This window comes from Epinephelus lanceolatus, chromosome 23 (genome assembly GCF_041903045.1).
Source record: "Epinephelus lanceolatus isolate andai-2023 chromosome 23, ASM4190304v1, whole genome shotgun sequence".
In the NCBI taxonomy this organism is placed as follows: domain Eukaryota; kingdom Metazoa; phylum Chordata; class Actinopteri; order Perciformes; family Serranidae; genus Epinephelus; species Epinephelus lanceolatus.
Window position 1 is genome coordinate 4,886,507 of NC_135756.1, and position 16,132 is coordinate 4,902,638.

Sequence of the window (16,132 nt, forward strand, 5' to 3'; positions counted from 1 at the left end):
AAGAAACACGAGTCCACACAGTTTAGAGAATGTTTTGTTGCGATGTTGATGGTGAAAGATGAGGGTAGGAATTGTAGTGTTAAATTTGATGCTAATGATTAACAACGTAAATATGTTGAAGCATGACAATGTTTCACTTTGGTCTTCCTCTTGTTTTTGGTGTAAAATAATTCAAATGTTCCAAAGTTCGAACATACAGTAGGTCTGTGATGGAGGACATAAAGATGAAGCCAAAGACATTGGCATAAAGCATTTATCTCTATTCAAAATGAATGTAACATCCAATCAATCAACATATTGTTATACAAGGATTCCTATGATATCCTACAAATGATTGCCTCACAAATGATGTCCTGTACTCATCATCAAGTTACAGAGGTCTGGTTTAGACTAGGGAAGTCACTGTGGTTAGGTTTAGGCAAAGAAACATGGTGAAGCCGTACCGTAAAATGACTTAAAGTTCACTCAAAGTAAACTTGATTCCGAACACCTGTCTCCAGGGGAAAGTCCTGTGTTTTGTTACCCCTCCGCCACTCTAACCTGCCTCCTAACTGGTCTGCACTTGGAATGAAACTAAAAACATAAAAGTAAAAGAGCCGAAAATAAAGTGGCACCAAACTGGTAACTTGGTCACAACATTCAACAGGAAACACAAACACTGACTCTGCAAAAGGTCAAGACCGCCATTCTTGACAAAAAAGTATAGTAAACCTATTGTACACTTCAAAAAGACATTAGTGACAGGTGGATGGATTATATGATTTACTCTCTGTGTCTTGAGTTATGGATGCAAAATCCAGCTCTTTATCACATTAATTATTCTGTCACTACAACATGGACAAACATGTTGAGTTGTAAAAACACATGAGGGCAGGATGTACACAGTGTTCTTCTCACTGTTTGTATGATTTGATGAGTTTTAGTCACATCTTAGCTGCAGTCTTAAGCTAGCTAGCTAACTACAGTCAGGGATGGGCAGTATTTCTATTACTTGTATTTAAAATACGTATTTCAATTACATTTGAGTATTTTGTAATTTGTATTTGAGGCCTATAAAAAGCAAATGTAATTTGTAACAAAATACTTTTGAGTGGAGTAATTTTGTATTTAAAATACTCAAAATACTTTCTCCACGAATCAAAAAACAAAAATAATAGGCCACACATTCTTATAATGTTGGATGTAACAATATGTTTTACTTATTTTTTCTCTATATTTTTATCTATATGTTTTTTTTTAAACCTGGGCCATTCAATGTGCCCTTCAGTGACCTAGTGGTCTGTTTTACTGGACTGTGCATAACATAGGAAATTGCATGTTGTTGTGGTTGATGCTTGGGATGAGTATGCTACAAATGAATTGCCTCACGTGGGATCAATAAAGTCGTCTGAATCTAAATCTGAATCAATAAATAATATTTTAGGGTAGCCTACACCAAATTGTGAGAAAACAAGCGCAAATTTGCAATAGCTGCGACCAAATTTGCTACCGTCACGCCATTAATGGATGAATCATGGTTGTTCTTTCTGGCATAGTTACTTGTCGTCTCTAATTGCAGCATGTAAATTTTGAGCATTTTTGGTCAAGGACTTTTTGAGTTAATCACAAAAAGATTTTAATCGGTTAGTATAGCGCCACCTACGGACGAATCGTGGGCATTCTTTCTGGTTTAGGTACTCATGGTCTCTAGTTGCAGTATGCAAATTTTGACCATTTGGTCAAGGACTTTTTGAGTTATTCACGAAAAGAGCTTTGTGGACCAACCGACCAACCAACTGACTGACAGTAACTTATAGAGGTGCTAAAAAGAGAAAGAAAAAAGTATTTTCTGTATTTGAAAATACAAAATACATGCATTTTATTCTGATACATTTTCTGGCACCAGTATTTTGTATTTTATTTTGATACAGTTATTTGAGGGGTATTTTGCATTTTGTATCAAAATACAATTTGATGTATTTTTGCCCATCTCTGACTACAGTCAGTGACAGTTTCAAAACCGAACATTGTATAACAATCTAGTTATAGTCAGGCACTTTTTCATTGTTTGTTTTTGTACTTTAGGTTTTCTTTTGGTGACATTTTTGTTAAATTATATGAAGTAGCATCTGACTAGCTTAAATTAACTTAGCGGTAGCAGCTAATGTTAGCTAGCTAACTGTAGTTTGTGACAGTTTAAAATTTGAACCAAAATTGTATCGTCAGGTCATTGTTTGTTTTTTTGTGCTTTGGACTTTCTTTTGGTGAATTGTTTTTTTTTTTATGATTTACATACTGTGTCTTGAGTTTCGGATGCAAAATCCAGCTCTATAGAGAGGTCAATAATGAACTTTATCACATTAATTATTCTGTCACAGTATGGACAATCATGTAGTAGTTGTTGTATAAAGTTGTAAAAACACGAGGGCAGAGTGTACACATGAATAAAGAACTGACATTGATAAACCATCATTATTGTCATTTTTGGACAATTTTGCACGAAACTGCTACCTTTACAACAAACTGCCCAGGTCCTTCATTTAAATTCAGATATATTTCTATTTATGTGATAATTTTTATATTTGTATTGTAGTTTTCTTCAGTTATGTATGTAAGTTTCTTGATTTTTGCAATACTTCCTTTTTCTAAATTTTGTTTTCTGTCTTTAGGTTTGTGTCAAACACCAAAACCCTGATGTAAATTCCTTGAATGATACTATTACTTTAGTACTTTATGATACTAATGAGCAAATTGTAGCATGTAATAGATGTTACTGAAGACCTGAAGCCCTTTGTCCATGGGGAGTTTGTGCTGTACTTGTGAGTGCATGAAGGATTTCTTTAGCCCACATAAAGAGTTATACTATATATATCTATATCTATATATACAAAATAGTCATTTAATTGTTTAAACTCATTTCATTATCGTGTGCATTTATCTGTTTGTATTATTTTTCTATCGTTTAAAATATGCGAGTGCAAAAACATTTTTCTGAGTTTATAAACAGCGGAGGTCACATCCGGTCACTTCCGGCCGCCATCTTAATTTGGAGAAATTGGAAAGCGGGCTAAAAACAGTGAAAGGGAAAAAAAACTCTAAAAACCGAGAAAAGAAGGACTGGGGCTCTGGAAATACTTCCCGAACTGTGGTAAGTGTTGTTTAATAGCGTTTTGTGTTCTCGAAAGATGCCCATTGATTGATATAGTTCAGAAAAATTAAGAAGATAGCGCGTTGTCCACCGTCCGTAATGCTAGGTTAGCTAGCGTTAGCCGTTAGCCCGAACAACATTTACGGGAAGTGATTAGTGGCACTCATGCACTTTTAATTGGGTGAAAGCTTTCCCCACTGCCGACCTGCCGCTTGTGCTTACATGATTAATGTATGGCCGCATTTCTACAGTGTGTTTTTCCTCGCTAAATGTCAGTAACGTTAAGTTTCTGCTGTTGGTGTTTGTGATTACTAGCTAACTTCCGGCTTTTCTTCTGCACATCTTGTTTGTGTGCAGTCACATTGGGCTGAGATTTCACTTAATATCTGCACTGTTGATTTGCTGTTCTTCTCCTGACTGCTGGTGGATGATTGATGTACATTTCAGGTTGCTTAGTTTGCTTTATTATGCAGCTGGCTGCATTTGTGGGTTTTATTTACCAGGTATCATTGGATTGTAAAATAATGTGGTGTAGCAGATGAGCACATTTCTTAGTGATGGAACTATAATGGTCATGTTAATAAGTATGAGTAATCATGTTTATATTGGGTTGAATTGGTCTTTAGCATTATGCCTCTCAGTGGTGTTGTTTTTCAGTGTTTTGTGATCTATAAATTACTGGTGGTAGTAGAGCCAGTTAACAGAATGACAGAACAAACAAACAATAAATAAGTTGGCAGAAGAAAGAAAATAGATTTAGGTAACATTTAGGTTTAGTTTATTTATTTATTTGCAAATACATGTACAGTAAAGACAGGAGAAAAGAAATTAAAAGTTAAATCAGAATCAGAAATACTTTATTGATCCCCGAGGGGAAATTTAAAAAAAAAAAAAAAAGTATTTCTGATTTTTCAGATATTTATGAAAACATTGTGCCGGAGAGATTAGAAGTCAAAAATGGCTTATGAAGATACCTCCTAGGGGTGGGATCCACAATACTATATTATCACGATTCTGAAGTCGCAATGCAGTATTATTGCAATTTTAAATATGTTGCGATATGCTCAGTATTATGAAAATATATATATATATATATATATATATATATATATATATATAGATATATAGATATGTTGCGATTTATTGTCTACCACACAATCTGATATGTAATAATGAGTTGTGAGAAACTGTTTTGAGTTAATTTCTCTCTCTAAGGAAAATTTAAATCTAGATGTCAGAGACAGATAATCAAGCTCTGAAGTGATGGGAATAGGAACCTACATTTCAGAAGTGCAAAATTTGACTCTTAATTTGATTTGTAAAGGTTGTAGTTTTACTGACTGGCCACATGATGGCGTGATTGTGTTAATCTGAGAGGCGAAAGCCAGGAGGGCTGACAACAAAGCACATTCTGTTGTCAGATTAAATCCTAAAAGTGATTGCTTTGTCAGTGTAAACATTTTGGACTTGAAGGCACAGGTGCTGAGTTTATTCTTGCACAATTAACAAATACTCTGGGTACAGATGTGACCTGTCTTATCAAGTTATTTTTGAAGGCTTAAAGGAAAGCAAAGTAACGTTGTGATCAGTGTTGCTCAGTGGATCATTACCTGTTCCTCACAGTCATAAAGGTTGCTGGAGAAATTGTAGTTGAAATTTATTATCAAAAATATTTAGAGCATGTCACAGGAACAGGATCTCACGATTCACAGCAGTGGTATTGTCTTTAATCTGCAATCTTTGTATTCAAGTAACTGAAGTGTGTTTATTTGGTGTAAACGGTTTAGGACTACAACTGTTATTGTCACTGTTGATCAGTCTGTTTGATTATTTTTTTACACATTATTATTTTTTTACATGTCTGGTTTAATTGTTCAGTCAAAAACACCAGCACATAGTGACAAGTGCCACAGTTTTATAGACCAGAAAGTAATCTATTTAAATTACTTGTTTTGCAGTGATGTTTGTAAATATTCTTATGTACTTTTCTCCCTGAAATATAACTAAAATATGTGCGTAAATTACATTTTCAGTTGCAACTATTTTTATTACCAATTGATTATGGGTGGGCGATATGGCCCTAAAATAATATCGTGATTATTTGAGGGTAGTGTTGTCACGATACCAAAATCTTTGTTTCGGTACTAATACCAATATGAATTTCGATACTTTTCAATACTCTTCGGTACTTTTCCTAAGGAAAAGTCCTTTTGGCTACAAACCTTTAGAACAATAAATAGTAAGGGTGTAACGGTACCAAAAAATCATGGTTCGGTAAGTACCTCGGTACGGACGTCATGGTTTGGTTGCTCAAATGTTTCACTAAGTTGGTGTTGTCTCGTGTTGTCTCCCTTTGCAAGGCAGACTTTCTCTTGTGCCAGCTGCGAATGTTGATACAGGTGCTCCAATAGGAACAAGAAAGGCGTTTGTGTGCATAATTGAGTAAAATAAATTAACTAAATTAATGAATTGAATCAATTTCAAAGTACCGGTATTTTCCAAATGCAGTATAGTACCGTTTGGAATACTCTAGTACCGCGGTACTATTTTAGTACCGGTATACCGTGCAACACTATTTCAGGATATTTTTGCGATAATGATATTCATTATTAATTAGTTATTAATCTAAGAAAATAGAATTGCAACAAAATAAGTGATAAAGTTCCTTCAAATATTCAGCAAAAACTAAACAAAAATGTTCTCATTTCTTCAGTTTGTGAACAACAACAGTAAGAGTGAGATTCAGATTCTGTATAGTTTAACAAAATAAAATCTACCTCAAATTACACATTTAAACAGCTCCCAAATACAAAAATGACCCCTGGGAACTATATATATAAATCAACAGGTGATTTCCTTCTTTTAGTAAAATCCTAAATGACTGAGTTGTTGTTTTTCCACCTGGACCTTTATGCTCTGCCATTTCTCCTCTAATCATCACACTGTAACCTCTGACAGGCTGTTGTGTAGTTTTTTGTCGAGCTGCGAGCGTCATGAAGGTTTTTCATTTCCACAGGTTTATGACAAAATCACTTGACGACACGGCGAGAGAGGAGAGGGAGAGACACTGTGCTGCTGCCAGAGGAGCCGCTGAATGAGTTCCCTCTGAGCGGTAAGTCACTAAAAGAGCCTGAGAAGTCCGGGGCCGTTCATAAAACATTCAGGACGCCACAGTTTATTCCACACTACTGAAGCTGCTCCTCTTTTTGGAACCACTGTGGAGTCGGTAATAATTCTGCTTTCAGCCATATTTGCTGTTGCAGTGCGTAACAGCATGATGTCAACAAGTCGAAATGTTGCAAATATGAAAGAATTTTCCATATCATATTAAAAGTTATGCCGATATTGTCATGAACAACATGATGTGGCACTGCCAACAGTTAATCTATCAATAATTATTATTTTTTCTGTAAATGTAATCTATAAATGTTCAGAAAATAGTGAAAAATCCTGTGACGTCTTAAAATAACTTCTTCTGATTGACAGTTTAAAATCTAAATATATTTAATGATCCATAAACAGAGAAAAGCAGCAAATCCTCACAGATGAGAATGCAAATGTTTGTGACAAATGACTTGAACAATTATACCGACTATCAGAAATGTTGCAAAATTATTTGGTTTTAATTGACTCGGTGATTTAATCCTTTCAGCACTAATTTCAAGTTTCACAAAACACAATGGGCTCTGCAGTGCAGCAGTGGCAGCGTGTATTTGGCAGCTGATAGTTTGTTTTAATTGCATTCCAATCAACAACTTATTCCAGTGAGCTATTCTGAGCTTTCCTCTTATATTTATCTTCTCATTTATGCAAATTGTTTCCCAAAATAACACGACTGAGCTTAAGACTTGTCAGTTCAAAGAAACATCCTGCTGCATCTCTGTTAGGTCTTCTTACCACAGATTTGTCATCTTATTTACACACATCTTCACACCACTGACAACAGACATCTTCAGCAGGCGTCAGAGGCAGGATGGTGTCGATCCCCAGGGTTTACTCATCCAGCAAAGCTCCTGACATGACATTCAGCTGGAGTCTTTTTCAATTCATCCTGAAAGATGCAGTAACAACATGTGAACAGGCAGCTGAATGATGCCATCAGGCTCCCTACAAGCTCTCATTATAATGTCTTCAGCAGCAGATCATTTATTTACCTTTTTATAAATAATGTCTGTATATCTTAATCAGGCTAGCTTGTAGCTGGGTTAGCAATTATTTTCATTATTGATTAGTCTTCCAGTTTTCCCCCAGATTAATTATTTAGTCTATAAAGTGTTAGAAAATAATGAAAAATACACATTACTATTTCTTGAAGCCAAATTTGATCTCTTTAAATAGGTTTTTTGTGCCCCAAATGATCAGGTAGCCCTAACTATCTCGTAAGACACAGGTAAAGCTGAAAATTGTCACCACTGAAGAGCTGGAATTAGGAAGAATTTTCTATTTTTGCTTTAAAAAGTTTTTAATTGAAATTCAAAATAGCTTGGCTGACTGATATTCATTGATTATTTCAGGTTTAGATTGTACTTTATCCCCATTAACAGAAAGAAATGATAAGATGAAAGTGTAGCTGATTTAAGTATAACTTGGAAATTAAATATTGGATGTAGTATTCCAGTCTTGTTTTACTGGGAAAAAGGACCTATTGGTTTCAAGACTTGGCTGCATTATGATGGTTTTCACTGTGAATTAGTCTCTAAATAGTTTAATTAATTGTTTAGCATTTAAATGTGAGATAATAGAGAGACACCGACAGACAAAACCCCAAGATAATGTTTTCAAAGTGCTTGTTTTTTTCTCACTAACAGTCCAAAACCAAAAAATACTTAATGCACAATGGTATAAAACAGAGAAAATCAGCATGTTCTCACATTGAGAAGCTGCAGCCAGTGAATATTTACTTATAAAAATAACACTTTGCTTGTTTTAACCAAGTTAGATTTTAGCAGGGCTGGCATATATTTAATTCTACCAACCTTTTTCCCTGATTAATTTTTTAGTTTATAAAATGTGAGGGACCTGTGAAAAACCTTACCATTACTATTTCCTAAGGCTGAATTCGATCTCTTCAAGTTGCTTTTTTAATTCCCCCCAAATTATCAGTTAACATTCTCATAAGACACAGGAGAGCTAAAAAAAAATACACACTATTGAGAAAATTAAAAATCAGAGTAGCTTGTCTGATTGATTATCCACTGATTGTTTCAGCTTGAGATTGTAGTTTATTCCCATCAACAGAAAAAAAAAAATTTGAATAGACGCCAGTCAGTAGTTAATTGGAATAAAAGTTAAGTTCAGATAAATTGGAGATACTGGATATATTGTATTCTTATTTTACTCGGAAAAATGATTTAATGGTTTTAAAGGGATAGTGCACCCAAAAATGAAAATTCAGCCATTATCTACTCACCCATATGCCGATGGAGGCCCTGGTGAAGTTTTAGAGTCCTCACATCCCCCTTGCGTAGCTCGGCGGGGGGAGCGGCCAGCACACCTAATGGCAGACGGCGCCCCAGACTAACGTCCAAGAACACAAAATTGAATCCACAAAGTATCTCCATACTGCTCATCTGTAGTGATCCAAGTGTGCTGCAGCCCTGACATAAAAAGTTGTTTCGAAAAACGTCATATGAACTCTGTTTTTAGCCTCACTGTAGCCTGTAGCTCTGACTGCTTCTCTGTGCTCCACGCTCACGTGTGCGCGCTCAGGGTGATCGGTGATGCACGGTCTCTGAAGAGCAGCAGTCTCGTCAGTACTGATGTCCAGATTCTCAAGTGCAGGCATTGCCAATTCCCAGTCTGAGCAGCAAAGACTTTCTTCATCCGTTGGCATTGCTTTGCATTTGAAACAACTACACCACCAGGTTTCCAGTGCTCGACTCCGGTATTCTGCGGCTGGCTGAGGGTTAGGCTCATGAGCTGCAGCGGCTGCTTCGTCCAGTAGCCTGAGTTCCGTCCGTATACTCGGGCTCAAACAAATACGGCTCAACAAAGAAATGCTGTTCCTCCTCAATGTCAAAGTCTTCAGACATGTTGGGCTGTCCTTTGCTAAAAGACCGCAGTGCAAATTATCTTTTAGCTCTGTGGTTACGTTGTGTCCCCCTGCGGTGCACGTGTCACGTGATGTAAATACGGATAAGCAAAGCTCATGCTTTCACCGATCACCCTGAGCGCGCACACGTGAGTGCGGAGCACAGAGAAGCAGTCAGAGCTACAGGCTACAGTGAGGCTAAAAACAGAGTTCATATGACATTTATCTAAACAATTTTTTATGTCGGGGCTGCAGCACACTTGGATCACTATGGATGAGCAGTATGGAAATACTTTGTGGATTCAATTTTGTGTTCTTGGACGTTAGTCTGGGGCGCCGTCTGCCATTAGGTGTGCTAGCTGCTCCCCCCGCCGATCTCTGCAAGGGATGTGAGGACTCTAAAACTTCACCTGAGCCTCCATCAGCATATGGGTGAGCAGATAATGGCTGAATTTTCATTTTTGGGTGCACTATCCCTTTAAGACATACTCGCAACCTGATGATTCTCACAGTGAAATAGTCTCTTTGATTAATCATTTGGCATTTAAATGAAAGAAAATTGTTTTCAGTCCAAAACCTAAAGATATGTAATGCACAGAGGTAAGCAGCAGATTCTCACACTTGAGAAGCTGCAGCCGGTGAATGTTTGAAATTTTAGCTATTAGTATTTTATTTTTTATAAATATTTTATGTATATTTTAAATCAAGTTAGATTTTAGCAGGGCTAGCAGTTTAATATGCGATATGACGATCTCAAATGACTGATAACCGATACTGATATCAATATATCCAATTTTTCCCCACCTAATTTTAGTGATCATCAAGTCTCTCATATTATGCATGCATACTCTTATCATGACGGCCCAGCAGCAGATGGAGACATGAAATACAGTACTTTTCAATGTATGTAATATTCATTGTGCAACAATAAGAAAAAGCATGTCGGGCGATTGTGATAGTTCATTTTAAAGTCGATATCGGCTGATACTGGTGACGTACCAATATTATTGTGCATCCTTTAATAAATTATTTAGTTTAGAGAATGTAAGAAGTAGTGAAAATACACAAACTTGATGTCTTCATGTTGCATCTTTGGTCCCCAAATTATCAGTTCAGTGCTAAAGCTAAAAATCATCACTATTGAGAAACTGGAAGTAGGAAAAAAAGTATTAAATTGAAAAATAGCTTGACTGATTGATTAATCCACCAATTATTAAAGCTATAGATTGTAATTTATCCCCCATTGATAGAAAAAAGATTGGATGAGACGAAATTTCAGCTAATCTAAATATATCTTCAAAACACAAATATAATGGATATAATACTTTGGTCTTGTTTGGAAAACGACTAATTGGTTTTCAGATAAGGATGCAAGGTAATGATTTTCACAGTAAATTAGTCTCTCAATATTGTGATTAATTGTGTAGTGTACAAAATGTGCACCACAAAACCCCAATATGTTTTCAAATTGCATTCAATTGTCCAGTCCAAAACCAAATATATTTAATGTACAGTGACATAAAACAGAGAAATGCTGCATGTTTTTATATCTGAGACACTGCAGCCAAGTTTATCTTGAGAAATGACTTAAATGATTAGTATATTATCAACATATTGATAAAAAGTAATGACCATTATAATTTTGCAGATTGACTCATTGTTTTCTGGATGTGGAAGTGTAGTACAGAACATAAACTACAGTATTACTGATTTAATTTTTGGATTAATATAATTTTGAAGTGCTGGAATCTCATTTACTTGAATATTTAAAAATGTATAATCCGAATTCTACATTTATTGCTTTTAAACTCACTTAAAAAAATACATCCTTACCTTCTGCCTTGTATCCTCGTGTCCCCACTGGGGGGCAGAGTTTCATTATTAGTAGAAAAACCTTGTGGAAATAAACCTCTGATTTACAGCCAGTCAAAGACAGAGCCAAAGAGTCATTTTCACCCTCTTCATTTTATTAAGCAAAGTATCAGAATGGTCTGCAATTAGTTGTTTAACAAAAAACAAAGATAACTTAGGGAATGTAATGAACAGTACGGCAATACTGTTTGGGAGTAACTGCTTAAAACCAGAGTATGAGGACTAATAGAAATAATAATAATAAAAGGGAATGTGGCTGATTAAATGTTGAAATGTGTGACTCACACATTTGTGACATGTAGTGTGTGCATATATGTGTGTGTGTGTGTGTGTGTGTGTGTGCCAGATGACTCTGTATGCCAGTGAAGTGCCAGCAGCTGAACAGTAGTTGATAATGACAGTGTTGAGAATAATAAGACATAATGAAGTAAAGCAAACTTGTACTGAAACTAGTTCACATCCATCTCTGGCTGCATGTGCTCAAGATGTGAAAACTACAGTACGGCAATTAAAAAAAACATGTTACCTATGGTTACATAGCAAATCAGATGACTCAAAGCTATCAAACCAGAAAATATATATATTATTAGCCCTCACAAATTAGCTCTCTATTCCTTGAGTCTCTAATCAGGGTTTGAATTTAACCAAAAACTACACTGGCCTCAAACACATGTAAATACCCAATGTACTGTACTTCGTGTATGAAAGAGAAATTAATTGCACATCAGTTAATCAGGAAGGAATATTATCACTGAAACTGAAAGGGAAAAGGCTAAAAAATAAATCAACAAACCCTGCACGTTCTACAGTGGAGGCGCTTCAAAATTGAAATTAAAACGTACAGTGACCCCGTTCGTCACTGCTCTCTAACTCTATCATTGGACATAGTATTCTCTTTGAAAAATAACATTCACAAGCATATAGAGTAAATCGATCTCTAATGTAAATATCTGGAAGTAACATATAAAAAAATAAAGATGGAAAATAAATCAGAGTTTTGCCCCTGCTACTGATAACAACTCAGCATATTAACAAACAAAAAAAATCCACTGTACATATCAGACTCTAAAAGATATATACTGTCACCTCTCGTTAATGATTTACATCCAAAAATAAAATAAAATCTTCAGTCAGTTTTTTTTTTCTCTTTTTAAAGTGATCAGTAAAAACATCAGAGGCTGGTGTGTCCTGCAGCGTTAACGCCGCAGCGTGACAGTCAGAAGGTCAGTACTTCACACATAAAGAACAACAGAGCAGAAACAAAACCAGGCTCCTAACAAAGCTAGGACTACTGCTCGTCTTTACCACAGTGTCAGTGACTACACCTCAGTTATTTTTGTTTACAGTGTCTTGCCATTTCTGTATCGTCCAATCACAGCAGCATGGACTCCTGCATGGCAAACGCCTCCTGTGCGTGCCTGTAGTGTGGTCCTCCAAACAGTTGGGGGAGCTGTTGCCTTATGACGGGCTGCTGCTCCTGGAACTGTGTCCTGTAGTGAAGCAGGCTGTCTGGTTTTGGGGGGAAAGTGAACTCCTGAACAGGAGACATTTGGGCTCGCTGGAAGCTGGGCGAACGGGGCATCCCACCTGGGGACTGAGGGGGCAGCTCATCCTCCGGCGCCCACGGGAGCCTGTCTACAGGCCGCCGAGGCCCGCCCTCTGGCAGGAAATGTGGGTTTGCCTCACCTCTCCGATGCCCCTCAAACCTGTAGTCCACCGGAGCATAGACCTGTGTGGTGGAGGTGAGCTGTTGCAGGTAGATAGGGGTGGAGCTCCCCTTGGTTTCCAGCTGTATGGAGTGCTCCGGGAGAGGCCTGGTGTTTCGGGGGTTGTGGGTGGAGCTTGGTGGCGGCCCCCTGCGGTAGGTAGTGTAGGAGTTGTTCATGAGAGCCTTGTCTGGGGAGAGGTTGTTGGCTGGCCGCTGGGTGGTGGCATACGCTCTTTCCCCGTACACCACATTTGAGGGCGGGGTAAATCTGTTGGGTGGGGCATAGTGTCTGTCCTCCCCTCTGTGGTCCAGGCTCACGCTGTACGCAGGATGGAAGATGGGGACTTCGGTTGTAGTTCTGCCTGGGGAGTGCTGCTGAGGAGGGGTGAGGTACTGGCTCTGGTTGCCAGGGTAGCTGGACTGGACCCCTCCTGGACTGTTGTGGGGAAACGAAGGAGGAAGAGGGTGTTTTGCCATCCTGGGCCCTGATGCGACGGAGACGACGCTCCCAGTCAGGCTGGTGCCACGGCTCGGGCTGCCCTGATGGAGGGACGATACACTGAAGGGTGTCTCACTGCGGGGGGTCCTCATTCTGGACGGAGGTCTGTCAAGCTCCAGGATCTCGAAATCCTGCTCTGGCAGCCCTGGTACGTTGTCATACTGGGAGGCGTTGGAGCCTCGGTCGGAGCCGGGGATGAAGCCCTTGGAGCGTGGCCGGCAGTGGGGCTGAGCGCTGTCCTCTGGGCTGGAAGGAGCCGGCGACGCCCCTCTGCTCAGCTGGACCTCCCGGGCTGCTGCTGCTTTGACTGCTTCCAGCTTCGTCTCGGAGGGTTTGTACCAGCGGGGAGTGATTTCTCTGCGAGAGCTGGAGGCCGCGTTGGAGTTGTGGTTGGCGATGGCGTGGCCCTGAGGCCTCCCTCTATCCACTGTAATGAGCTGTGGTGTAGGGATGGGGGCTGAGGGCGGGGTTGCTCCTCTCTCAGGCGTGGTGGAGGTGGACTGCTTTTGCTGCTCACTGGGGATCTCCCCTGATCCCCTGGAGCGGACGTTCCTCCTGTCATCCTTGTTGCGGCGGATCACTTTATCCAGTGAGTCTCGGCGTGACCGGCTGGGGGGGCGGCTGTCCCGCTGACGGTCTGGTACAGGACTCGGGTCCCTGGGAGGCTCAACTGGCTCGGCGTGGCTTTGCCCGTTGGCCACGTGGTTCACCGCTGCTGCTGCCACCTCAGGAGGAAGCTGCCCGAGAGGCTTCTTGGGAAACTCTTCTTCTTTACCTGCAAGACCAGAACAGTAGAAACACATTAGAGCACCATCAGGAAACAGAACTGAGCAGTGATGGGTTGACACACTGTGTGGCGCTGATTCACGTCAGATGAGGAGTCACAACAGGGACATGGATTCATGCAACACCACTGCCATAGAGAGGTAAAAAAATAAAGGAGAATTACATTCATGACGACACATAAATACATTTTCACAGGCAAAGAGCAAAGGACAGAAAGAAACATCAGAAGTAGTGTTTGATATTAATTCCCAGCTTGCTGGAGGGGCTCAATTAGGAGGTGACATTCTATTGAGTGGTCTCTGAAATTATGAGTTTCACTCCATTTCATTAAACAGTACTTAGCTGCAGCAGTAGCCCCAGACTCGAAAGGTCATACAGAAACAGCTCTTGATAAATGAACCATGTTAAATGTACCGAGACTGATAAGTACAAGCTTAAAAGCCACAGAGATATTTCTTCACTTAGACCTCTCAGCTTGCACCAAAGTTACTACACTACATGTCACAAGTTCAGACGTTAAGACTTAAAGTTACTGCTCTAAAAGAAATGAAACATATACAGTGTGACAGTGATGGTGACGCTGGGTGTTGATGGGGACTGGAAGGGAAAGTGTGATCACCAGAGTTGGGCCGGGAGGCAGCAGCTGGAGGGAGATGAGGTGCTGTGGGAGTGATCCAGGAAGTGAACTTAAAGACACTTGAGTGTCTGTCTGTGATGAGTTTATCTACTGACCATGGCCTTTTTCTCTTGTACACATGGGTCAGAGTGGACTAACTCAAACTACCTTGTCCAGTTCTCCCTCCTCAGAATTGAATCAGTTTATGTGAAAAAGTAAAACTATTATTTCCTTTAAAACTGAAACAGCTGTGTTGCAAATAGTTTTTTGTTTTCTTTCAGGCATCCTTCTTCACCAAAGACTATCCTGTCCACAAACTGGTGAGTAAAGCTGCTCATAGATCCTGTGTGTATATTTTAGATGTAGCACCGGCAGGATGATAGTTAACTTTTTTTGAGAACCTTGCAGATGACTCAAAAACTCTTGATTGCTGACGACACAGAGAAACAACATGATACCAACGTATTTACACTTTTGGCTCACAAGCCTTGTTAGAAGCGTGGACCTGTCAAAATGTTTTAAATGATTAATTCACCGTCATAATATTTTATAAAACAAAAATTTATTCTGCACATTTCTAAAAGTTCTATGGATATATTATTCTAAGAAAAACACATATATATATATATATATATATATATATATATATAATCAATAAAACCTTGAGGATTTCACTGAGATGCCGTAATATTTTTGGCAAAAAAGCAGAATTACAACACATTTGGATTAATATTTATGTTAAAAACCTCTAGTTGTATTCTGAATAAGAACTGTGCAGCATGACATTAAAATTTGATGATCAATCATACTATAAATTAATTAACTTCCCTTAATTTCCTTTCATATTAAACTGAGTATGTGTGCGACAGTAGTGCCACACTAATACAGCTGTGAGCACAGATTCTGGCTGGTTTCACTGAACTTCCTCTAAAGTATACGAGCATTGTTAAACCAGTTTTATTTTGTCCTCCATGTTCCTTACTTCATGACAGAGCTGTTCAAGGCCACCATATTGGTCGCCGCTGGCAGGTATCAGTATTGTTTTTATTTCACACAGCTGGAAGGAGGAAGTGATTTCAGCGTAGTGAGAGGGTGTTAAACAATGAAACCTGTCTAACCTTGCCTCAAGGAGTTGCTTTCACACCAGGAGAGTATTAATGCTGCTGTAGAGGCTTTTACCTCGCTGATAAACAAAAGGTCACAGGGAAATAAAACGGTAGTGATGTTATTGGATTTGAAGGGTCATAAAAATCACAGAAAAGATGCTGTTTTTCCTTTTTCTGTCAATCCTTCCTTTTTCAATCTGTCAAACCCGAACCTTCTCTTATCTTTTATAGTATAGGTTGGTTTGACAAGAATCTTCCTTCCAAACATTCAGCGCCTTATCTCATTTTTTGTTCTGAAGAGACAAAATTATTACATGTACGGATACTAAATATCCGCACAAATGATCAGCTGTTGGCGTCCAAGTTCCCACGTTGGCCTTTGCTTTT

The 16,132-nt window shown here is 38.7% G+C and overlaps 1 protein-coding gene and 1 long non-coding RNA gene across 4 annotated transcripts in view; one reads left to right on the plus strand and one right to left on the minus strand.

The window, feature by feature from the left end:
* The first annotated feature begins 3,017 nt into the window (after positions 1–3,017).
* LOC144461732 (uncharacterized) lies at positions 3,018–14,959 on the plus strand. The gene is made up of 3 exons (XR_013490365.1): positions 3,018–3,127; positions 6,144–6,239; positions 14,921–14,959. It is a non-coding gene; the product is annotated as an uncharacterized LOC144461732 (long non-coding RNA).
* Positions 11,105–16,132, minus strand: part of usp6nl (USP6 N-terminal like) — a 119,654-nt gene continuing 114,626 nt past the window's right edge. For all 3 annotated transcript variants that reach the window (XM_078164948.1, XM_078164946.1, XM_078164947.1), the window contains one exon: positions 11,105–14,012. In XM_078164948.1, the coding sequence (XP_078021074.1) occupies positions 12,403–14,012 (1,610 nt within the window). In that variant the 3' untranslated portion in view covers positions 11,105–12,402. The remainder of the gene's footprint in view (positions 14,013–16,132) is intronic.